Source organism: Suncus etruscus, chromosome 16, assembly GCF_024139225.1.
Source record: "Suncus etruscus isolate mSunEtr1 chromosome 16, mSunEtr1.pri.cur, whole genome shotgun sequence".
NCBI lineage: Eukaryota > Metazoa > Chordata > Mammalia > Eulipotyphla > Soricidae > Suncus > Suncus etruscus.
Genome location: NC_064863.1, coordinates 66,589,684 through 66,616,249, shown reverse-complemented (window position 1 = coordinate 66,616,249; position 26,566 = coordinate 66,589,684). Strand labels below are relative to the sequence as shown.

Below are 26,566 nucleotides of genomic sequence, written 5' to 3'. Positions count from 1 at the left end.
ACTCAATAAGGATAAATTAAAAACCAAGATGCTGAAGGCTTCAGTGATAGTACAATGAGGTAAGGCATTTGCCTTGCAGATGAGTGACCCAGGTTCAATTCCCTGGTATTCCACCACAAAGGACTAAATCCTAAGCGCTGAGCCAGGAGTAAACCCTGAGCACCACCAGTTGTAACCCAAAAAAACAAAAACAAACAAAATCAAGATGTTTTGGGCAAGGGAAGATAGTCTAGTCTAGAGCAGAGAAATAGCTCAAGGAGTTAAAACCACATGGTTTTTCCATGCAAAGGCCCCAAATTCCATTCCTAGCACTGTAAAGCTCCAGAGCACACCAGGGCAGCTCTGGTGGCCTCCAATCTCACCGGGTCCAAGAAACGCTGCATCAGCAGGTGGGACACCCGGCTAGGATAGCTGGGATGAGTATTGTGAGTTGTTATCCTGGCCCTTCCCTCAACAGTGTTTAGATGCTATCCATCCCCCCATCCCACCCCTCAAAACATACTCATAAATACACACACACACATACACAGACACAGAAGATTTTGACTAAGAAGGTGCTTAGTTTATACTTTGGGAAAACTGACTAATCTTTTTTTTGTGTGTGGTTTTTGGGTCACACCCGGCAGTGCTCAGGGGTTATTCCTGGCTCCAGGCTCAGAAATTGCTCCTGGCAGGCACGGGGGACCATATGGGGCGCTGGGATTCGAACCGATGACCTCCTGCATGAAAGGCAAATGCCTTACCTCCATGCTATCTCTCCAGCTCCAAAGATGTATTATTATCAAGATTAATTCTAGCTTTTTTTTTTTGGTTTTTGGGTCACACCGGGCAGTGCTCAGGGATTATTCCTGGCTCCATGCTCAGAAATTGTTCCTGGCAAGCACGGGAGACCACATGGGATGCCAGGATTCGAACTGATGACCTTCTGCATGAAAGGCAAACACCTTACCTCCATGCTATCTCTCCGGCCAAAACAGACAAATCTTATAGTTTATTGGTTCACAAAATGATACATCTCATCATTTATTTATTCTTTAATTTCTCTCAATCATGTTCCCAGTGTCTAGAATATTCATATACCTTGTCAGATTTATCTCCAAATATTACATTTTTATTAGAAATGTTATTCAGTCTTTCTAAAATTTAATTTGTAATTCACTCCTTTGTTTAGTGGCTAAATCATATCATCTCCAAATAATGTTTTCTTTCTTTCTAACTGTATGCTTCTTTGTTGCCTAACAGCTAGTGCCTAGAAACCAATAGACCTATGTTAAGTAGCAGTGGAGAAAATGAATATCCTTGTCTTGTTTTGATCTTATAAAAAAACTCAGAAAGTATTCAGTCTTTCATCACTGCATATCAGTTCAGTTTTCCATTTGTCCTTTAACAAGGTGAAGGTATTTAGTACTATTTCTGTTTTGCTGACTGTTGGATTCTGTTGAAATTAAATTAGATAAAACCCTATATGATCATGTTATTCTTTTTTATTTACTGCTGGATATTTGCTAAAATTTGGCTTATAATTTTAATACCTATGTTTATAAAAGAAAATAACATTTATTCTTTTGGAGGAAGAGGTCATACTTGGCAGTGCTCAGATATTACTACTGGCACCAAGATCAGAAATCCCTCTTGATGTTGTTCAGGGGAATGATATACAGTGTTGGTATCAAACCAGGGGTGACCTGGTAAGATACATGTAAGACAAGTGTCTTAATTCCTGTCTATATCTCTGTCCAGCAGTACCACTTTTATGACTCTTTTTTGGTATCAAGACAATACTGAACTTTTTTTTTTTATTTAAACACCTTGATTACATACATGATTGTGTTTGGGTTTCAGTCATGTAAAGAACACCACCCATCACCAGTGCAACATTCCCATCACCAATACTGAACTTTTTAAAAATAATATCTTTATTAAAACACCATGATTACAAACATGATTGTAGTTGGGTTTCAGTAATATAAAGAACAACCCCCTTCACCAGTACAGCATTCCCATCACCATGCCTCCCTCACTGTATTCCTGACAGGCTTTCTATTTCCCTCACTCGTTGACATTGTTACAATAGTTCTCAGTGTAGTTATTTCTCTAACTGCACTCACCACTCTTTTTGGTGAGCTTCATATTGTGAGCCAGGCCTTCTGGTTCTCATCTCTGGGAATTATTTCAATAAGTCTGTTTTTCTTAAAATCCATAGATGAGTGAGACGTTCTGTGTGTGTGTATCTCTCTCTCTCTCTCTGACTACTATCACTCAGCATAATAGATTCCAAGTACATTCATGTATAGGAAAATTTCATGACTTCATCTCTCCTGACAGCTGCATAATATTCATAGTGTATATGTACCACAGTATCTTTAGACATTCACCTGTTAAAGGACATTTTGGTTGTTTCCAGAGTCTGGCCATGGTAAATAGCGCTGCAATGAATATAGGAAGAAGGAATTTTTGTATTGCGTTTTTGTGTTTCTATAGTATATCCCTAGGAGTGGTATAGCTAAATCATATAGGAGTTCAATTTCCAGTTTTTTTGAGGAATCTCCATATTGTTTTTCATAAGGATGGACTAGACAACATTCTCACCAGCACTGAATGAGAGTTCCATAAGAGTTCCTTTTTCCCCACATCCCTGCCAGCACTTATTGTACTTTTTTTTTGGGGGGGTGGGGGGGGACAAACCTAGTGATGCTCAGGGGTTACTCCTGGTTATGCACTCAGAAATTGCTCCTGGATTGGGAGACCATATGGGACACCGGGGAATTGAACTGCTGTCCGTCCTAGGCTAGTGTGGGCAAGGCAGGCGCCTTACCACTTGCGCCACAGCTCTGGCCCCAACACTTATTGTTCTTTTTCCTTGTGATGTGTGCCAGGCTCTGAGTTGTGTGAGATGGTAGCTCATTTTTGTTTGTTTTGCATCTTTCTAATTAGTGATGTGGACCATTTTTTTCACATGCCTTTTTGCCATTTCTAGTTCTTTGAGAAATTGTTTATTCACTTCTCCCCATTTTTTGATGGGGTAAATGGTTTTTTTTTTTTTTTTTGTAAAGTTCAGTCAGTACCTTATATAACTTATATATAAGCCCTTTATATGATAGGTATTGGGCAAATAGATTCTCCAATTCTGTGGGTGGCTTTTGTATCCTAGGCATTATTTCTTTTGTGGTATAGAATCTTCTCAGCTTAATATAGTCCCATCTGTTTATGTCTGCTTCCACTTGTTTGTAGAGTGCTGTTTCCTCCTTAAAGATACCTTTAGTCTCAAAGTCTTAGAGTGTTTTACCTACGTATTGTTCCTTACACCTTATGGTTTGTACACCTTATGCCTGATATCAAGGTCTTTAATCCATGTACATTTGACCTTTGTGCAAGGTGTTACATGGAGATATGAGTTCGTTTTTGGGGTTGTTTTGCAAGTGGCCAACCAGCTGTCCCAACACCACTTGTTGAAGAGGTTTTCCTTACTCCATTTTGGATTTCTTGCTCTTTTATCAAAGATTAGTTGATTAGTATGTCTGGGGAGCATTATATAAATACTCAAGTCTATTCCACTGATCTGAGGGTCTATTTTTATTTCAATACTGTGGTGTTTTAATGACTATAGCTTTGTAATATGGTTTAAAGTTAGGGAAAGTGATGCCTCCCATATTTCTTTTCCCAAGGGTTGCTCCAGTTATTCGTGGGTGTTTATTGTTCCAGATGAATTTCAGAAGTGTTTGATTCACTTCTTTGAAGAATGTCATGGGTATTCTTAGAGGGACTGCATTAAATCTGTACAATGCTTTGAGGAGTACTGATTTTTTAATGCTATTAATCCTCCCATTCATGAGCAGGGTATGTTTCTTCATTTTTCCTTATGACCTCTTTTATTTCTTGAAGCAGGGTTTTGTAGTTTGCTTTAAATACATCCTTAACATCTGTAGTTAAGATGACTACAAGATATTTAAATTTGTGTGGAACTAATGTTAATGGGACTGATTTTTAATGTTTATTTCTTCTCTATAATTATTGGTGTATAAGAAGGCCATTAATTTGTGTGTGTTAATTTTGTATCCTGCCATTTTGCTATATGAGTCTACTGTTTCTGCAAGTTTTTTGGTAGAGTCTTTAGGGTTTTTTAAATATATTATCATGTCATCTGCAAACAGGGAGATCCTAACTTCGTTCTTTCCTATCTGGATGCCATTGATATCTTTTTCTCACCTAATCACTATGGCAAGAACTTCTAGCACTATGTTGAATAGGAGTGGTGAAAGAGGGCAGCCTTCTCTTGTACCAAATTTTAGAAAAAAGTCTTTTAGCTGATCTCCATTGAGAATATTTATCATTGGCTTGTGGTAGATGACTTTTATTATATTGAGAAAAGTTCCTTCCATTCCCATCTTGATGAGAGTTTTAATAAAGAATGGGTATTGAACCTAATTGAAAGCTTTCTCTGCATCTATTGATATAATCATATGGTTTTTATTTTTCTTTTTGTTGATATGGTGTATTATGTTGATTGATTTATGTATGTTAAACCATCCTACCATCCTTGTATACCTGGAATAAAATCTACTTGGTTGTGGTATATGGTCTTCTTGATGAGGCATTGGATCCTATTTGCCAGAATTTTGTTGAGGATCTTTGCATCTGTGTTCATCAGGGATATTGGTCTGTAGTTTTCCTTTTTTGTAGCATCTCTATCTGGATTTGGTATCAAGGTGATGTTAGCATCATAAAAACTATTTGGGAGTTTCCTGATTCTTCAATTTCAGGAAAGAGCCTGAAAAGAATTGGTAGTAGTTCCTCTTGAAAGGTCTGAAACAATTCATTAGTGAATCTATCTGTGCTTTTGTTTTAGGGAAGACTTTTGATTACCAATTTAATTTCCTTAGTAGTAATGGGTCTTTTTAGATATGCTAGATCATCCTGGTTTAACCGTAGAAGACTGTAGGAGTCCAAAAATGTATCTATTTCTTCAGGTTCTCATGTTTCATGGCATAGTTTCTCAAAATAGTCTCTAATTGCCCTTTGAATATCTTTTGTATCTGTGGTGATCTCCCCTTTTTATTTCTAATATAGTTTATTAAGTTTCTCTCTCTCCTTTTCTTTGTGAGTTTTGTTAGTAGTTTATCAATCTTATTTATTTATTTATTTTCAAAAAAACCAACTTTTACTTTCATTGATCTTTTGGATTATTTTTTTCATTTCCACCTCATGGATTTCTGTTCTAAGCTTTGTTATTTCCTTCTGCATACCTAGTTTTGGTTCCTTTTGTTGATCATTTTCTAATTTTATAAACTGTGCCATCAAGCTATTTATGTAAGCCCCTTCTTCCTTCCTGATGTGTGCTTGCAAAGCTATAAATTTCCTCTTAGTACCTACTGCTTTTGCTGTGTCCTATAAATTCTGTTAATTTGTGTCTTCATTGTCATTTGTTTCCAGGAATGTTTTGGTTTCCTCTTTGATTTCATCTCCGACCCATTGGTTGTTGAGTAGTACACTCTTTAATTTCCAGGAGTCAGAGTTTTTCTTCTGTGTCTCTTTGTAGTTCACTACTAATTCCATTGCCTTGTGATCTGAGAAGGTAGTATGTACCATTTCTATCCTCTTGACTTTAGGAAGATATGTTTTATGGGCCAGCACCAAGTTCTTGATCAGAGTGATTAGTTCCAACTATCATTGTCATAGTCAACCCTTTTCTACTCTACATGCACTCACTGCTCTTTGTGGCAAGCTTTCTAGCCTGGACTGGACCTTCTGACCCTTATATCTCTAGTCTCTAGATATCTAGATAATAGATATCATCATACTATCTCTGGTTTTTCATATATCACACAAATGACTGAGATTATTCTATGTCCATCCCTTTCCCTCTGACTCATTTCACTGAGCATAATAATCTCCATGTCCATCCATAAGCAAGTTTACTAACAGCTGCATATATACCATAGTTTCTTTAGCCTCTCATCTGTTGTCAGGCAACTGGGTTGTTTCCAGATTCTGACTATTATAAACAGTTCTGTGATGAGCATCAGAGTGCAGAGGGCATTTCTGTATCGTGTTTTTGTGTTCCTGGGACATACCACTAAAAGTGGAACTGCTGGGTCATATGGAAGCTCAATTTCTAACTTTTTGAGGAATGTCCATATTGTTTCTCAAAAAAGGCTAGAACAGTCTGCATTCCCACCAGCAATGAATGAGAGTCCCTTTCTCCCCACATCCATGCCAGCACAGGTGGTTCTTATATTTTTGTGATGTATGCCAGTCTCTGTGGTATTATGGTTTCTCATTGTTGTTTTGATTTGCTTTGCCTCAGGAATTACTCTTTTTTTTCTTTTTTTGGTTTTCAGGTCACACCTGTGACGCTCAGGGGTTACTCCTGGCTATGCACTCAGAAATCACATCTGGCTTGGGGGACCATATGGGGTGCTGGGGATAGAACTGTGGTCCGTCATAGGTTAGCAAGGCAAATGCCCTACTGCTTGTGCCACCGCTCTGGCCCCAGGATTTACTCTTGACTCCACAATCAGATTACTCCTGGTGATATTTGGAGAAACCGATGGGATGGCAGGTATTGAACCCAGGCCAGTTGCTTGCCAGGAAAGTACCTTTCCCACTGTACTATCACTGTGGCACCAAAAGAAACTTATTTAAAGACCGCCATACTTCAATTAGAACAGGTACTCAAATCTAAGTTTTCCAAATTCCAAAATATTCACTTAATATGTTTGTTTCATTGCTTACTTCTTACATTTTGATGTGGCATCCTTAAGGAATGAGAAGCACTACCAGTTTTTGGGACAAGGAAATTCCAACAACAGATTCCAGAAGAGCTTAATGCCAAATGAACTAGAGCTCAGATTTGATGTCAAGGAAGAGTTTTTCAAATACCTGATTATGTTAAATCTGCTTTGCCCCATTTATAAGACAGTTTTCCTTTCATAAAACTAGTTGAGTATTAGTTATATATTTCTGATGATTTATAATGATCACAGCTATTACGTATAAGACTAAATTCTTCACAGAAGTAGGATGGGGGGCCGGAGAGATAGCATGGAGGCAAGGCGTTTGCCTTTCATGCAGGAGGTCATTGGTTCGAATCCCGGTGTCCCATATGGTCCCCCGTGCCTGCCAGGAGCAATTTCTGAGCCTGGAGCCAGGAATAACCCCTGAGCACTGCCAGGTGTGACCCAAAAACAAAAAAAAAAAAAAAAAAGAAAAAAAGAAAAAAAGAAGTAGGATGGGATGAAAAATAATACCTATTCAAAACTCTAATCATGTCACAGAATCATGAGGTAAAGAACAGAGAGTGAAGGTGACACCATTCTACCTCATACTAGCTGTGAGAACTTGGAAAGATTATTTAACCTTTTTTAGTTTCCATGCTTTTATCTATAAATCAGAGATGATAATTCTTCTGACAGAATTAAAGGTTAAAAGATAAAATATATATTCAAAGTGCTTAAAACATAACTGGTACTAAGTAGATAATACTTTAAGTTTTGCTACAGATATTATCAGTACTCCTGTACTTATTAAAAATTATAAATGTTAAGTAGGCACTTTGGAAATTCTTTAGTATGAAAGATATTAACAAAAATTTATATGAAAATATAGTACTACTGGAAGGGATCTATGCTCACCATTATACTATCAATACTGTCAAAAAAATAGTGTCATTAGGATGAGAGAGTTATAGGGATCAAGGTTCTTGCCTTGCATGCAGTTAACCCTGCTTCAATCCATGAGCACTAAACTAGGAGTAAACACTGTTGAGTAAAGGCCCCAAACCAACATAAATTGGATGCTATAAATCTGACAAACAGATATGAATGTCCTAACAACTTTGGAAATCAATTTCTAGCTTTATCTCTAGGTGGACAGTTTGATGTTTTTCTTTTAATCCTTCTGAATCTTTAATCTTTGGTGGGGTTCACCTAGCCATCTCTTTTATTTCTTTCTAATAAATATTTTTATTTTGACCAAAGTGGACTACAAATCATTCACAGTATAATTTTAGGTATATAGTGACATTGAATCAGAGGCATTCCCACCACCAATGTTGTCCTCCCTTTCTCCCCTCATTCCTAGCATGCATCCCATATCCTCCTCCTTTGCTCCCCGGGCTGCTAGTATAAGTGGTCCCCTCTGTGTCTGGCTTGTTGTAGATTGGATATCGATCCTGTTGTCATTGGCTTTGGATTTGATACCTAAGTCTGATCATTTTTTATTTCTACTCAATGTTCATATGACTGTTTGATCTTGGTAACCTCCATTATTTCCCCCTCAGTAGGTGGACAGTTTTAAAAACAAAAGTAATCAGAAACAATTCACAACAATAAATATATTACTCAATTCTACAAAAATAGTATTGAATATACATAACTATGTACTAAGCATTTAATATTGAATAGGCATAACTATGTACTAAAATTTAATATATTAAATATTGTAAAACTATGCCATCATCATTATGCAATATTTAAAGGACAGACACAATCTAATTAGCTTAAAATATTAGGGAACAAAAATAACATATACACTAGATCATTAAATAATGCAAAGTGTAAGTAAATGTCAGTGAATGGCACATAATTCTTTCTGGAAAGAATTCTCAAGTAACATTAAAATTTATGAGTTCAATCTAAAGAATAAACAAATCACCTATGTGTAATGTTTAATGTCATTCCCAATGCTAATAACAAGAAAAAATAAGTGTCTAGTATATCTCATACCATAAATTATCAAAGAACTAGTTAAACAAAAAAAGAAGAGTTATTTAATAACTTCCGCTGTGACTTACTGTTGCAATTTTGGTCTGGAGAAGGTACTCCCTTTCTTCATCTACCTTAATTTCACATCCAGTTTTAAATAATTCAAGCATTTTGGGAATGTCACGACCAATGGAATCTAGTTTAAAAAAAAATCAACACCTATTACTACATCTATAAAAGTCATAAATTACAATTTTAAATGACAAAAATTAGAAACTTTCATCATATTAAAACATAGCAAATAATTATTGACAAACTTCAGGGAAGTTTGCTCTTGTGTGATATCCTCTCTTATTCATCATATTAAACCATAGCAAATAATTATAGACAAACTTCAGGGGAGTTAGCTCTTTCGTGAGAGCCTCTCTTCTTGAAAGTGGCTGCAACTGCAAGTTGTTTCTAACCCAGAGATTAAATGAGCATGTGTTCATGGTGACATACATAAAACTTCAATACCTGTCTTAAGAGGACTGTTCCTACTGACTGATGACGGACAAGTTGTAATACTGCAGGGTGCCAAATGGAGGGTCACAGGGTCAGAAACCATGACCCTCAGTCCAGCAGCCTTCAAGTAACTAAATTCCACCAAAGATCAGCAAGTCTGGAAGCAGATCTTTCCTTCCCTAGCCATGTCTTAGATGAGAGTACAATCCCCAGTCTGCACTTTGACTAGTTTTTTTAGACTCTGAAGCAGAGAACCTCTGTAAATATTCCAGATATAAAAAATTAAAATCACAGAAGTTGTTTTAGAACACTAAATCTTAGGGCCAAAGCGATAGCACTGTGGTAGAGCATTTGTTTTCCACACTGACAGACCCAGGACAGACCCAAATTTGTTTCCCGACATCCCATATGGTCCCCGAAGCCTGTTAGGAGCAGTTTCTGAGCTCAGAACCAGAAGTAACCCCTGAGCCCTGCACAGTGTGGCCCTAAAACAAAACAAACAAACAAAAAAAGACACTAAGTCTTTCATAATATCAATGCACAGTACTAGATAATTAATAAGTATATGCAATGATGATACTTTAGAAACATCAGTAAAAAAACTAAAAATCTCTAAAATAAGCTATGATGGTAAAAGCTAAAAGTACAAGTCATAGACTTTTTAAAAAGACTTATTAGCTATTTTCATGCCAAATTCACCTAAAACAAAAACAAAAGAAGAAGATCCAGTGGCCTTCCTCTCAGTCAACCTGGGTTCAATCCCAGGTTGCCATATTGTCCTCCAAACACCACCAAGAGTAATTTCTGAGTGCAGACTCAGAAGTAACTTTTGAACACCTCTAGATGTGGCCCAAACCTCCCTGTGGTGCCCCATCCCCTCAAAAAAAGAAAGAAACTCATAAATTTTCTTATAAACTTATAACGTTTAGCTGTGGAAATAATAGAAATGAATGACACAGTCTTGAAGCAGACTATAACTCTACAATTTTATTTAAAGTTACTTTGCACTCTATTAGGGTATAAAAAGCAATACAACTAAAAGGGGAGAAAAACAGCCAAGGTAAATAATACAATTTAAATGGATCGCCTAGAAGACCTCAGAATAAAAGATACTTTCCTAAGCTTTGGTAATTAACATTTTTTGTTTGTTTTTGTTTTTGGGTCACATCTGGCAGCAGCACCTAGGGGTTACTCCTGGCTCTACACTCAGAAATCGCTCCTGGCAGGCTCGGGAGACCATCTGGGATGCAGGGATTCAAACCACTGTCCTGCCTATCTCCAATCTATCTCTCCGGCCAGTCATTAACATCTTAACTCTAATACATAAAAATACATGTCTTAACACTTAACAATAACTTAACAGTTAACCTAATTTTTCCTTTTCTTTTCTTTTTGTTTTTTTTGGGGTCCATACCCAGGGACGCTCAGGGGTTCCTCCTGGCTATGCGCTCAGAAATCACTCCTGGGTTGGGGGACCATATGGGATGCCAGGGGATCAAATCTCGGTCTGTTGTAGGCTAGTGCTGGCAAGGCAGACAGACGCCTTACATTTCCGCGCCATTGCTCCAACTCCTAAATTTTTTCAATTTTGCATGTATAAAATAAGAATTACTTAAATAGATAGTAAATCCAATGAGCAATAGGAGATCTCTCTCAATGATAGAGTACATACTTTGCATATATGATATTAAGTTTAAAATACAATACACACAAGTCTGAGCAAAACTGATCAGAATTCACTCCATATAATCAGTCACAATCACAATGTGACAAATGCAGGAGCCTTTGCAGTGACTTTTCAGCAACTTCTCATTTTTTAGCCCTGAGGATGTTAGACTGAGAACCAATTTCAGATTGGGAAAATCATTCTAAAAAGAACCATGGAGGGCCTGGCCCATACAAAGTTTGATCCCTAGCACATAGCTCCAAGAACCTCCTAATGCAGCCCTGGTACCTTACATCCTTGGACATAATACCTATTAAAAACAAAGCAGAGATAAAACTAGCAGCAAAAACTCATGAATATACTGGCCTAGAGGGTGACAGCACTGGAACACTCCACATGAGTGGGTACAAGTGGATCAAGTCCTGCTGAAACCCTGCAGCTGCACAACAGATCACCCTACAACTGCTGCCACACGAATGGCCCAGCTTCAGCACTTTTCCATTAATTTCTGCACTGACTCCCAGCTGCCCAAAACTCCAGGTATGCTGATTTTGTGGCTGACGTCTCTAGGGATGGTTTGGAGCCTCTGTACTTCCAGAAGTCCCAGCAGCATTTATCAACCACTGCCATTGCCAAATGAGCTCATCAGCCCAACTCCACAGATCTTCAAAGTACTGGACCACACATCGCCATAATTTTAAATCTGACTTCCCAGTAGGAATATATCAAATTAGGTGTAAAATGATCACAGAAACCCCATAAGCTCACAAAACAAAACCAACAACAGAATACTCAACTAGTAAAAAAAAACAGCTTAGTAAATCTCAGACATGATATAATGACCCCATTGTGAGATATGACAATTTTCACAAATGTTCTTTTAATGAAGTCTTTTTCCAGTAATTCCATTACCATTTAGTTGTATGAAGCAATATTAAGTAAATTATTCATACCTGCCAAGGGGCAGCTTTGGGGAGGGTTCAGAAACTAATGACAAGGGTGAAGCAAATGTTACACTTGTGGTAGAATTGGTATTGAAACACTGAATGCCAGAAATAACTGTATTACAAGCAACTCTGTAAACTATGGTGTTTAAAATAAAGAACATTTTTTTAAAAGGTAGAGAGCTAGACATTACTGAACCTCTAATATAATTCTTTTTATAAAACTTCTGCTCTCAATGGCTCATACATAGGCTAATATCATGGGCGCTATACTCACTTTATATACTCCAGGAAGAATCAACTGTCAAAGACATCATCAAAAGTATAAACAGTGAAGAATAAAAGGCAAAAAACAGCAACAAAACATTGAGTCAATGATTCAGCAGAGAAAAATCTATGAATTTTGATCACAATACTGTGGCTTAAATGCATAAATTAAAGTATTCTGATGTTATTGAATTCAGAACTTTTGAAGAACTATTAAGACTCAAGATATTAATACTAAATAAAAAGAAAGAAAACACAATGAGGAATGTGCCATTGAAGACATTCCATTCCTACTATGCTTCCTGCAGTCAATCATTTTCAGGATAAGTTAATGATGTAAAGATCTCATTATAAAAAGAGCATAAATGATCTTTAAGTGTTATTACTTCTAGGGATAATAGGAGTTATTTAGCATGGTTTATAAGCCACTAGACAGATATAAATGAAATTCATGACTTTCAGTACCTTTGTTCACTCTGAGGACTTCAAGGGAAACTTCTGTGCCTGTCTGCCCATGTTTCTGAATACCTGAAGGTCTCCTCAGAGGCCTAGGGAGAGCACCTCCAAAAAACTGCATTTTAAAACTACCCAGTGAGTAAATTCTGGCTGTGGGGGTCGCCGTCCAATAAGATGAATTCTCTGGCCTGCAGAGGCCTGGCTGTGGGGGTTGCCAGGTGGAGTGCTGATTGCTCTACCTGCAGGAGTCTCCGCCCTGCTGTGCTTCTTCTGAGAAAACTGAGGACCTGAAGGGAGCCCTGTCCTGTGCTTCTCTGTCTTTCCAGAATTCTTGAAGCTCTCCTCTGAGCCCTGGGAAGCGAACTCCCAAAAACTGTCACCTAGAGGCCCCAGAAGAGCGCAGCCGTGAAGCAAAGCGGATATCTAACCAATAAGCCCCACCACAGCACGCAGGAAAAACCACACTACTAGCATGACAATGGGGAAAACTCGCAGGCAAACACCATGCACAGAGAATGAAGACGATAGCTTGGATGACCTAAAAAAATTCCAACCATCTGATTAACCTCTTGGATAAGGAACTTAAATTAGAAATATGGAAGATGTTTGTAGAACTCCAAGAAAGCATAGATCAATCTAAACAGAACAAAAAGACAGAAATCAGAAAACTCCAAACTGAAATAGCAGATCTGAAAAACATGGTTGCTCAACTGAAAACTTCAGTGGATGGCCTCGACAGCAAGGTAACAGCAGCTGAGGAGAGAATCGGAGTACTGGAAGATGAGATGCAGAAAAACTCAACACAGCAGAAGAAACTGGAAAAGAACCTTAGGACAAACGAAAAGGCAATGGAAAAAGTACTAAAGGAATGCGAACAGATGAAAATAGAAGTCTTTGATAAACTCAATAGAAACAACATAAGAATCATTAGAGTCCCAGAGGCCCTGGTAGGAGATCTCCAGGAAGAATCAACTGTCAAAGACATCATCAAAGAGATACTCCCAGAGTTAAAGACTACATGCAATCAAATCCTGCATGCCCGAAGAGTACCAGCTAAGAGACCCAAAGAAAAACCCCAAGACACATCCTCATTACAATGACAAATCCCACAGATAGAGATAGAATACTGAAAGCAGCAAGATCAAAAAGGGAAATTACATTCAAAGGAGCATCCCTAAGACTTACAGCAGACATGTCACAAGAAACTCCCAAGGCCAGAAGACAGTGGTGGGGTATTGTGACTAGACTGAATGAAATGAATGCCTCACTGAGAATACTGCACCCAGCTCGACTCACGTTCAGGTTTGGAGGAAGGATACATAGCTTCATGGATAAACAACAGCTCAGAAACTTCACAGATGAAAAACCAGCCATAAAGGAAAAACTGACAGGTCTACTTTAAGACAAGAGAGATCAACTAACACAGCAAGCTTATCTACAAAGATGACATTAAATCCTATGACAATCATCTCCCTCAATGTCAATGGACTAAATTCACCAATTAAAAGACACAGAGAGGCAAAATGGGTCAAAAAGATGAATCCAACCTTCTGCTGCCTACAACAAACACATCGGAATAGTCAGAACAAACATAGAATCAAAATCAAAGGCTGGAGGGAAATCATCCAAGCAAACAACACCCTCAAAAAAGCGGGGGTGGCCATATTAATATCTGATGACACCAACTTTATACTAAAAAAAGTGGTAAGGGACAAAGATGGACACTATGTACTAATCAAAGGATATGTGCAACAGAAAGAAATTAGACTATTAAACATATATGCACCCAATGTGAGACCAGCAAAATATCTAATACAATTACTGACAAATCTGAAAGAAAACAATAATAACACAATAATTGTGGGAGACCTCAACACGGCCCTATCAACACTTGATAGGTCAACCAGACTAAAACTCAACAAAAACATACTAGCCCTGAAAAGAATAATGGAAGAAAGAGGACTAGTAGATAAATGTAGGACACTCCATTCCAAAAAACCTGGATACACATTCTTCTCCAATGTACATGAGTCATTGTTCAGGATAGACTATATGCTGACACATAAAACATACCTCCTTAAATCAAGAGGATAGAAATTTTGCAGGCTACCTTTGCTGATCACAAGGCTCTGAAATTAGATGTGAACTACAAAGCCACACAGAAGAAAAACTTTAACAATTGGAAATTAAACACCCTGCTACTGAACAACCAGTGGGTCCGAGATGAAATCAAAAAGGAAATCAAAACTTTCCTGGAAAAAAATGATAATGAAGACACAACTGCCAGAATCTATGGGACACACAAAAGCGGTCCTGAGAGGAAAATTTATAGCTCTACAAGCACATATCAGGATGGAAGAAATGGGCATACCTGAATAACTTAATGACGCAGCTCAAAAAATTAGAAAATGACCAACAAAAAGAACCAAAAATAAGGAGACAAAAGAAAATAACAAAGCTGAAAGCAGAACTCAATGAAGTGGAAAACCAAAAAAAATCCGAAAGATCAACGAAAGCAGATGTTGGTTCTTTAAAAAAATAAACAAGATTGATAGACCATTGGCAAAACTCACAAAGAGAGAGAAATCTGATAACCCACATTAGAAATGAAAAGGGGGAGATCATGACAGATATTGCAGAGATCCAAAGGGTAATCAGAGACTACTTTGAGAAACTTTATGCAACTAAACATGAGACCTAGAAGAAATGGACAAATTCTTGGACACTTATAGACTTCCACATTTAAGTAAGGAGGATGTAGCATATCTAAACACCCCCATCACTACTGAGGAAATTGAAACTGTAATCAAACATCTGCCCAAAAAGAAAAGCCCAGGCCCAGATGAATTTCCTAATGAATTTTTTCAAATCTTTCAAGAGGAGCTACTACCAATCCTAGCTAGGCTCTTCCATAATATTGAAAAAATGGGAACACTCCCAAACAGCTTTTATGAAGCCAACATCATCTTGATACCAAAACCAGACAGAGATGCTGCCAAAAAAGAAAATTACAGACCAATATCCCTGATGAATGTTGACGCAAAGATCTTCAACAAAATCCTGGCAAATAGGATTCAATGCATCATCAAAAAGATCATACACTACGACCAAGTAGGTTTCATCCCAGGAATGCAAGGATGGTCTAACATCCGTAAATCTATCAACATCATATACAACATCAACAAGAAGAAAAATAAAAATCACATGAATATATCAATAGATGCAGAGAAAGCATTTGATAAGGTCCAACACCCATTCTTGATCAAAACTCTCAGCAAGATGGGAATGGAAGGAACCTTTCTCAATCTAGTTGAAGCCATCTACAACAAGCCAATGGCAAATATTATCCTCAATGGAGAAAAACTAAAAACCTTTCCTCTAAATTCTGGTACAAACAAGGCTGTTCGCTCTTACCACTCCTCTTCAACATAGTACTGGAAGTTCTTGCTATAGGCAAGAAAAAGATATCAAGGGAATCCAGATAGGAAAGGAAGAAGTCAAGCTCTCATTGTTTGCAGACGACATGATACTCTACCTAGAAAACCCTAAAGACTCTACCAAAAAGCTTCTAGAAACAATAGACTCATATAGCAAGGTGGCAGGCTACAAAATTAACACACAGAAATCAATGGCCTTTTTATACACCAATAATGAAAGGGAAGAGAAGGAAGTCAAGAAGGCAATCCCATTCACATTAGTGGTACAGAAACTCAAATATCTTGGAGTCAACTTGACCAAAGACGTGAAGGACCTATACAAAGAAAACTATAAAGCCCTGCTCCAAGAAATAAGAGAGAACACACGGAAATGGAAACACATACCCTGCTCATGAATTGGCAGGATTAACATCATTAAAATGGCAATACTCCCCAAAGCCATCTACAGTTCAGACTTAATGCGATCCCCTTAAAAATACCCATGACATTCTTCAATACTCCCCAAAGCCATCTACAGTTCAGACTTAATGCGATCCCCTTAAAAATACCCATGACTTCTTCAAAGAAGTGGATCAAACACTTATGATGTTCATCTGGAATAAGAAACACCCTCGAATAGCTACAGCACTCCTAGGGAAAAGGAAAATGGGAGGCATTACTTTCCCCAACTTTAAACTGTACTACAAAGCAATAGTTATCAAAACAGCATGGTATTGGAATAAAGACAGACCCTCAGATCAGTGGAATAGGCTTGAGTTCTCAGAGAATGTTCCTCAGACATACAATTACCTAATTTTTGACAAAGCAGCAAGAAATCCTAAGTTGAGCAGGGAAAACCTCTTCAACAAGTGGTGCTGGCAGAACTGGTTAGCCACTTGCAAAAAAGCGAACATAGACCCCCAGTTAACATCATGTATGAAGGTAAAATCCAAATGGATTAAAGACCTTGATATCAGACCTGATACCATAAGGTAGATAGAACAACACGTCGGTAAAACACTCCATGATATTGAGACTAAAGGCATCTTCAAGGAGGAAACTGCACTTTCCGAACAAGTGACAGTAGAGATCAACAGATGGGAATACATTAAACTGAGAAGCTTCTGCACCTCAAAAGAAATAGTGCCCAGGATACAAAAACCGCCCACTGAGTGGGAGAAACTATTCACCCAATACCCATCAAATAAGGGGCTAATAATATCCAAAATATACAGGACACTGACAGAACTTTACAAGAAAAAAACATCTCATACCATCAAAAAGTGGGGAGAAGAAATGAACAGACGCTTTGATAAAAAAGAAATAGAAATGGCCAAAAGGCACATGAAAAAATGCTCCTCATCACTAATCATCAGGGAGATGCAAATCAAAACAATGATGAGATACCACCCCACACCGCAGAGATTGGCGCACATCACAAAGAATGAGAACAAGCAGTGCTGGTGGGGATGTGGAGAGAAAAGAACTCTTATCCACTGCCGGTGGGAATGCCGTCTAAGTCCAACCGCTATGGAAAGCGATATGGAGATTCCTCCAAAATCTGGAAATTGAGCTCCCATGTGACTCAGCTATTCCACTCCTAGGGATATACCCTAAGAACACAAGAATACAATACAAAAACCCCTTCCTCAGACCTATATTTATTGCAGCAGTATTCACAATAACCAGGCTCTGGAAACAACCAAGATGCCCTTCAACAGATGAATGGCTAAAGAAACTGTGGTACATATACACAATGGAATATTATGCAGTCGTCAGGAGAGATGAAGTCATGAAATTTTCCTATACATGGATGTACATGGAATCTATCATACTGAGTAAAATAAGTCAGAGGGAGAGAGAGAGAGATGCAGAATAGTCTCACTCATCTATGGGTTTTAAGAAAAATAAAAGTCATTTTTGCAACAATCCTCAGAGACAATGAGAGGAGGGCTGGAACTTCCAGCTCACTTCATGAAGCTCACCACAAAAAGTGGTGAGTGCAGTTATAAAAATAACTACATAAAGAACTACCACAATCATGTGAATGAATGAGGGAATTGGAAAGCCTGTCTGGAGTACAGGTGGGGGTGGGGTGGGGTGGAGGGAGATTTGGGAATATTGGTGGTGGGAATGTTGCACTGGTGAAGGGGGTATTCTTTACATGACTAAAACCTAATCACAATCATATATGTAACCAAGATGTTTAAATAAAGGGAAAAAAATTTAAAAAAAGCATACTCAAAAAAAAGCATTATAAGTGAATATTAGATTCAACACATTAAAAAATGGAGTCAAATTCTCGTAGGAAATGGGACACCTTCTATCCATAGTTTAGTAGAAAATTATGTGCATCCAATTTGTTTTATCGGAATATGTAAGATAAAAAAAAAGAAAGAGAAAATCAGGACTTTCATGATTTTTCTACACAACCTGTAGAAAAAGATATGGAGTTGGAATAATGAATGACAAAGTACTGTTTTTTAGTTGCACATTCTTTTTTTTTTTTTTTTTTTTTTTTTTGGTTTTTGGGTCACACCTCGCAGCACTCAGGGGACCATAAGGAATGCTGGGATTCGAACTACCGTCCTTCTGCATGCAAGGCAAACTCACTACCTCCATGCTATCTTTCCAGCCCCTCAGTTGCACATTCTAATGTGAGTGCTGGAGAATCTGGCCAAACCATTTTACATTTCTCCTTAACTTCTCTACTTTGTATCCCTTCTTCCATTTTCTCTTAGACATACTCCAATCAGACTTTCATCCCTATTGTGACATTAAAAAAGTTTATCAAAGTGACACTGACATTCACTTTGGCAAATTCAAAATTCAGTGAACATTGTCCCTGATTTGACCCAACTACAGCATGTAGTAGAACACTTTTATTTTTCCTCTGACTCACTGTTCTCACTGACTGTTCCATTTGATTTCTGTCACCACAGTGACCATCATTTAGCTAATCTCTCAAAATGAATAACCTAAAAGCTCAGTCATTTGATCTGTTTTGCTTATTTTTAATCCATAAATAATTTTTTCCAGACATAGACTTCAAACATCATCTCTCCACTGACAGCTGTCAAATCATATCTGTAATCACAAGCTCTTTTTTGATTTCCCACCTACTTGATTTAGACACCTTGAGGCAGATAAATAATTTACAGGAAGACTATGACATATTTGCTAAAAGAATAAAGACCAAAAGAAAGGTAAGTGGTTAGATGATGAATGCGCCTGGCCTAGGTTGGATCCCTGGCACTACAGAGCTTGCTAAGTAAGCATCATTAGTACAGCCACAGAAGCCTGTGAGTAATGCAGGACTTGATCTGATGGTCTCTTGCAGTATAGGACCTGAGCACCACTGCATCCTTTGGTCTGAGCATTGACTCTGATTAGTTGAGTATTACTCAGGTTCCCTGAGCACTGCCTGGAAGGCTCCTGCCCCCCCCCCCTTCAAAAAAAGGATGAATTGGGGCCCAGAGAGATAGCACAGCAGTGTTTGCCTTGCAAGCAGCCGATCCAGGACCAAAGGTGGTTGGTTCGAATCCCAGTGTCCCATATGGTCCCCCGTGCCTGACAGGAGCTATTTCTGAGCAGACAGCCAGGAGTAACCCTGAGCACCGCTGGGCGTGGCCCAAAAACCAAAAAAGGATGAATTTTGTAATTTCATCATGATATTGTAAAGATAACAAGTGGGCAAAACAATACTTAAAGAGGAAGAAACAGTTCTGAATTAAAATAAACTGAACACAAAACACCAAACTGAAACAAAGAGAAACAAAATTAACTAGTGGGAGCCAAAGCGATAGTAAACCAATAGGACCAACCTTATTTCAATCCCCAGAACGCCATTAGGTTCCTTGTGTCCCACCTGGAATAATCTCTGAGTGTAGCACCAGAGATAAGCCATGAGGACTGCCCTGAGCACCACAGATCAAAAACCAAAACTGACCGATCAACCAACACACAAAAATAATGAGGTGAAGGTGCTGAAATACTGGGGGAAATGTGTCTACAATTAAAGTAAGACACTAGAAAAAAAGAGATACAGTAGGGGAGAGTACAGATTTCAGGGGTTTTGAGCATGAAATCTTAAGACTCCATCATAAAACAAACAACAACCTTCCTTTGGCCTTATATATTCCCATTCCTTTTTGTCTTCTCTTCAAACCATGGTAATATGAATTTAAATTTTCCCAATTCTGGAAGTAACTTCTAAGCACAGTAAATCCTTTGAGCCCCATGAGAAATGAACCCTGAGCACAGTCAGGAATAACCACTACTGGGTGTGGCCCCAAACCTTTCTCCACCCCCGAAAATAATAATCATCTGATTGGGCCAGAGAGACATTGCAGAAGATAGGATATTTGCCTTGCATGCATATGGCTGATCCGGGTTCAACCCCTGGTACCACATATGGTACCCCATGCCCAGGAATGATACGTAAGTATAGAGACAGGAGTAAGCCTGGAGGACTGCTGGGTAAGGCCCTAAAACCAAAACCAACAACAAAATCTGCTGATCAATAAATAAGTCGGATTTTCTATTTTTTTCTATTTTTCCTCTCACATCTTCTAAGCAAAGTTTTGTTCAATAAAAACTATACTGCTTCACTAAAAAGGAAAACGAAAACAAAAGAAAAAGAAAATAATAAGATCTCCTGAAGTAGATGGCTCTGCAGGGTCCAAGCAGGACCTAGGAACCAATGGCCCACTTCACCAAGAGTCAATGGAAAGGATCCCAAAGCATCCTCAGCAACTCCCCCCAAAAGAGATGTTTTATCCTGGTATTTATTCAGTAAATGTTAAAAAAAAAAAATCAGTAAATCTGAAATTAAAAAAAAAAATAATGTCTACAACCACGATAAAACAATTCCAGAAGATATGCTCCCCAATAACACTTTAGAGGGCAACTGATCCCTGAGCATCAGATGTCCCACAAAAAAAAAAAAAAAAAAAAAAAAAAAAACAACCAAAAACATCTAAACAAAAAGATAGCTGACAAGCAAAATAAAGCCCAACTTAATTTAAGAATAAAATTTTACAGCATAAAAGAAAAAAAAATTAAGAAAAGCACTGACTTTGTGCACTTGATAAACAGAGAATTTGCCTACCATTACATAAGCAATTAAAATAAAACAAATAAAACCACAGCATTAAACATGCTTTAAAATGTGCATTTTCAAGCCAAGATGGTTACACCCACTCACATTAGTAAAACAAAATATAAGACAAAATGGGAAACTAATGAGCTCAGCTGCAGGGACTTGCTGTTTGTTTTTTAATTTCATCCAGTTGTTCCAAACATAATTTCTATTTTACCCTCAAGTCTTCTGTTGGATGTAAGGGGAATCAAATGTTCTTAAAGAAGAATCTGAATAAGCTCTAAAAACGCAGCAAACAAGCTTCACTTGTTCTAAAGCACATCTGGTGTGTTCTATTTTAACATTTCTGACAGGTCATGTTTAACGAACACAAATGTTTGCCAGTGCTGTTAACAGATCATGTGGGGGTGAGAGGAAAAGGTTAGAGAAAGAGAAAGGCCACTCTGTTTTCAAAATGCTTTGTTAAGCAAATGTGGCAAGATCAAACTGAGGTAACTTTACCATGTCCTGGGCTAGGGAAGCTAGGAGTCATTTTAAAAGTAGAAATAAAGTCTACTGATACTAATAAAAATTTCTATTAATAAACCTCCTGATTGCACTATCTGAAAATATTATTTATCATAATATTCCCAAGTTTTGAAATGAAATGGCAATTAATAAAACTCAAGGATAAAGAAAATTGGGACTAGAGGATTATTCAGAGAAGGGAGAAAGCAAATGCGACAAAACTAATTGTTGTGAAAAATATACAATTATAATATAATGTGATATTCAATTTTAATGGACTACATTTAATATTGCTCAACTCTGGTAAACTTGAATTAAATTAGAAATAAAATTAGAAATGTTTATGTTCAACTTCAACAATAACTGCTTAGTTTTTAAAATAATGTTCAATTCCAGTTTTTATGAAAGTCTGAATCCACAACAAACTACTAAACTGAAAATCTTACTAAAAATGATGTCTAAGTCCAATAACTAATAAAAATGTGCTATTCAAAGCAGAGTATTAGTACAACAAAATGGAGACTTCATTTGAATTTGTTCAAGATAAAGAACATGATCTATAATCAAATCCATGTTAGTGGCTAGCAAGTATGAAGAGTTTTAGCAGGATTTATTTTCCACTCAACTGGCAGTGAAATCTGAAGACAAATCTCCCCCCAAAAAATATAACATTTCTTTATATTATAAAATACTGTTTACATTAATTAGCCATAGAAGACAACAGCACTACCAATGTACCTGGCAAAAAAAATAAACACACACCAAATTTTCCCATACCTTATTTAAAATGTTTGCCCTTTATTTTTTATTAATGTCATCAACTTTTTTTTTTTTTTTTTTTTTTTTGGTTTTTGGGTCACACCCAGTGGTGCTCAGGGGTTACCCTTGGCTGTCTGCTCAGAAATAGCTCCTGGCAGGCACGGGGGACCATATGGGACACCGGGATTCGAACCAACCACCTTTGGTCCTGGATCGGCTGCTTGCAAGGCAAACGCCGCTGTGCTATCTCTCCGGGCCCATGTCATCAACTTTTAGACAAGATACTGAAACTTAAACATCTCAACAAGGGTCCCAAGCAATTGCCAAGTGGCCAAAAGCAGCTTCATTGTAAGTGTGCATGCCCACAAGTACTGGACATGATCCTGATGACTCTACTGCAACAGAGACTGCCAGTGATGCAATAGGATGTGTGATCTCTGTAGCACTACAGCCGGGTGTAAGTCTGCCAACTAAAGTGTGACCCCCTGAGAAGCACTGCACCTAACGATGTACCAGCACTATATCAGAATGCAAGTGGGAGTTGGGCAAAGAGAGAGCACCAGCACCCATATGGTCCCCCAAGATGCACAGGAGAAATTCCCCTAGCAGAAAGTTGACAATGGTCCAAACTACAAAAAAAAAAAAAAAAAAGATGTGCATACAGCTAAATGACTATAACCTGTGGTGAACATTGGCTTAGTACCTAGATGTGAGAACCCTGAAAAAAACACAACAAAGTATGTGCAACAATAGCTATAACAAAAAAAAAACACAGTGGGAACCAGAGACATAGTATAACAGGAAGGTGCTTACTTGAATATGTGTGAATTGTTTTGATCCCGAGCACCATATAAATTCCTGAGCCCCAAGTGATCCCTGAGCACAGAGTCAGAAGTAAGCTCTAAGCACAGCCAGATTTGCCCCCTCACCAAAAAAAAAAAAAAAAAAAACTCCATTTAGTGAGGGGAAATAACTGAATCTCAGAATCACCTGATTCTTCCCCTTTGTCGCTCTCAACAAGTCCATTCTTAAGTCCTTAGTGCAAAGTCCAACAAAATGTTGATGAGATCATCTCCACTTCACTTTCATCTTCACTGTCAACTTAATAGTCTAATTAGAAAGACTATTACTCTCTTGTGATTTCATATGAACTCAGTTCCCTACCTCTAGTTTTTGGGGCTCTTTTTGTTTTTAATTTGTTTTGGTGCCAGACCTGGCAGTCCTAAGGGCTTATTCCAAGCACTTTGCTCAGAGAACATTTCTGATGGTGCTCTGGGAACCATAGGCAGTGCTGGGAATCAAGCCAGGACCTGCTGTATACAAGGCAACTTTCTCTTTGGTCCCTACCTCTAAATTTGCTTCATGCCAATACATCTTATAAATTCTTGCTAGGGGCCGGAGTAATAGCACAAAGGGTAGGACATTTGCTTTGCATGTGGCCAACCCGGGTTCGATCCCCAGCATCCCATATGGTCCCCCAAGTCTGCTGGGAATAATTTCTGAGCATAGACCTAGGAGTAAGCCCTGCATGCAGCCAGGTGTAGCCCAAAAATCAACCAACGAACTAAATAAACAAAAAAATAACTCTTGCTAGATTAAAGTGCTACAGAATTAACTAAGAGATTCCTGACCTCCACCCAAAGTATAGGTATTTTTCTCAACAGCTCTCTCATTTTGCATCAGTATACACTTTCCAAACTTGTCTTTCCCATTACTTTCCTTCATTTTAATATAAGGACTATATATATATATATATCCACTAGTCTTTTAGTATCTCAAAAAATAATTCTAACTTACTTCAGTATCTATGACCAACAGATTCTTTCTACTTACAAAATATCTTTTTTAGTTTGTTGGTTTTGATTTTGAGGCTACATCTGGCTCTACACTCTGGGATCACTACTGGAAGTGCTCAGGGGACCATATGTAGTACCAGGGATTAATTCCAGTTGGCCATGTACAAGGCAATTACCTTGCTCGTTATAGTATCTCTACCCTCCCCATGTATCTTACTGGCTGGCTATTAGAGTTCAGGTCGAGGATCTGTATAGTCATCTTACACAAGCAGACCCAAGATGGACAGAAATTTGGAACCTCTGAGATGAGACACACCATTGTCCAAGTCTTAATATTATCAGGACCCAGCTTTAGACTTAAAAGACTTGGATGCTGTCACTGTCAAAATAATTTGAACACTTAATATTTTTGAGGAAGCCAGAAGCAGTGGAAAACTGCAGTCCCAAGTGAAAGTGTGGCCTCCAAACCCTTATCATACCCCAGGCCTTCTGGAGAGTTACATGACCCTCCCAAAGGGAGTTTTGTAATTTTCAGTGCTGATTAAATAGAGATGAGGCCAGAGAGATGCCATGCTCAAGTCTCAATCCAATGAGATCGCCTCTCAGTGATCCTAAAAGAATGTATCACAGAGAGAAGGTACATAGCAATTCTCTCTAGCAGCGACACATGTTGCAGACAATACCAGTAAGAACTTGAGAGCATCTTATTGCATGTCATGGGGAACACTGACTGACAGGAACTATTGACCATTTTCCAACTACAGCTTGGAATGGAAGCTGAAAAGTGCTTTGTAAAAACCAAATGTTACAACAGGAATTCATCACCTATTACTCCCAGTATTCCCAAGGCAACATGTTGTGAAGGCACATGGCTCCAGAGAGTTATGAAGAAGTTTGTGTAGTCAAGAATTCTCTCTCAAATGACTACCTCCTTCCTCAGTGATGATCAAACAGTTAAGCCACATCAGCCTTTATGACTATCACTAGGCAGGCCAGGAACCAGCTGAGCCTTCAAACCCTCTTATTTCCCAGGGTGGTCTAGGCCTGTCTCTAACGTTAGTAAAACTCAACTGCGGGTCACTGGTGGTCTTTGCATCTGTACCTCTACGTAACAGCTGCACCAACTCTCCAAACCCGCCACCCATTCAATTTACAAAATTTAAGAGCAGGAGGGCCCAGACACAATCTAGTATCCTACTCAATGTTTCTTTTTCTTACCTTGCCCCCAATAATTCCACTTCCAACTGGAAAATGGAGAAGTGATTGCTTGAAAATTATTTTCCTGTCCTGGGTCCAACTTAAAGCCTGGTTAACTTGTAACTTTCTAAACTTCGTCTATGATATTTTCAAAAGAATACACCAGTTGAGACTAAAGATAATTTAGTGGGCTGGAACACCTGCCTTGCATGTAAGAGGCCCAGGTTCTACTCCTGGCACCACATGGTCAACCAAACACTATTAGGAACATAGTATCAGAGCACAGAGCCAGGCATGGCCCCTGAGAAAGACACATGTCAGAACTGAGAAAAAAAAGTATGGTAGTTTTTTAAAATGCTTGGAATTAATAAACAATAGAATTGTTTACCAAATAATTTGGAAAGCCAGAGCAAAAGTGCAATGGATAGGATACTTGCCTTGTATGAAGCCAGCCTGAGTTCAATCCTTCATACTACGTATGATCTCCTAGCTCACCAGGAATGATCTCTGAACACAAAATGTGGAGTAACCTCTTAGTATCACGAAGTGTGGCCCAAAACAAAACAAATTTGATTTAGGCAAGTACTTGATGCTTAAAGGGGGAAAAGTAATATGCATAATACCCTATCAATAACAGTATTATAAACCATAGTGTCTAAGAGGGAAAAAAGAGAAAGTGCCTGTCATAGAAGCAGGCTGAGGGGTAGGCAGGAAACTGGGGACATTGGTGGAAGGAAGTAGAGAGTTAAGGGACTGCTACAAAGACACTGTATGTCTGAAATCCAAATATGAATAATTTTGTATTTCATCATGATTAAATTTAAATTTTTTAATTTAAAGTAAAAAAATAATCTGAAGATTAAGAGTTTCTTCCTAAATTTTATACATACATAGTGCCTGCACTCCAAAAGAAAGTGAAGATTTTCCTCTGGATATCCCACTTTGATACCTGGATATCAAAGATCATAAAGGAGTAAGGTATGAAAAAATTAATTTAATGTGGCTTAAATTATCAAGGCATAGACCAAAAAAAATAGCTCAATAGATTGAAGTAAGTGCTTTGTATGTGGGAGGACTGAGCACCATCTCAAACCACACAATTCAAATTGGAGAAAACTTCTTTTTGACTTTGGGGGAGACCCAAATCCAGTGATGCTCAGGGGTTATTCTTGGCTCTATATGCAGGAATCACTCCTGGCAGTATTTGGGGACATATGGAGGGCTGGAAATTAAACCTGGGTTGTTTACATG

The 26,566-nt window shown here is 38.1% G+C and overlaps 1 protein-coding gene across 1 annotated transcript in view; it reads right to left on the bottom strand.

Annotated features, from left to right (window-relative positions):
• MRPL1 (mitochondrial ribosomal protein L1) overlaps positions 1–26,566 on the bottom strand; it is a 94,331-nt gene that overhangs the window by 25,707 nt on the left and 42,058 nt on the right. The window contains exon 7 of the mRNA XM_049790284.1: positions 8,792–8,898. Coding sequence (XP_049646241.1) covers positions 8,792–8,898 — 107 coding nt within the window. The remainder of the gene's footprint in view (positions 1–8,791; positions 8,899–26,566) is intronic.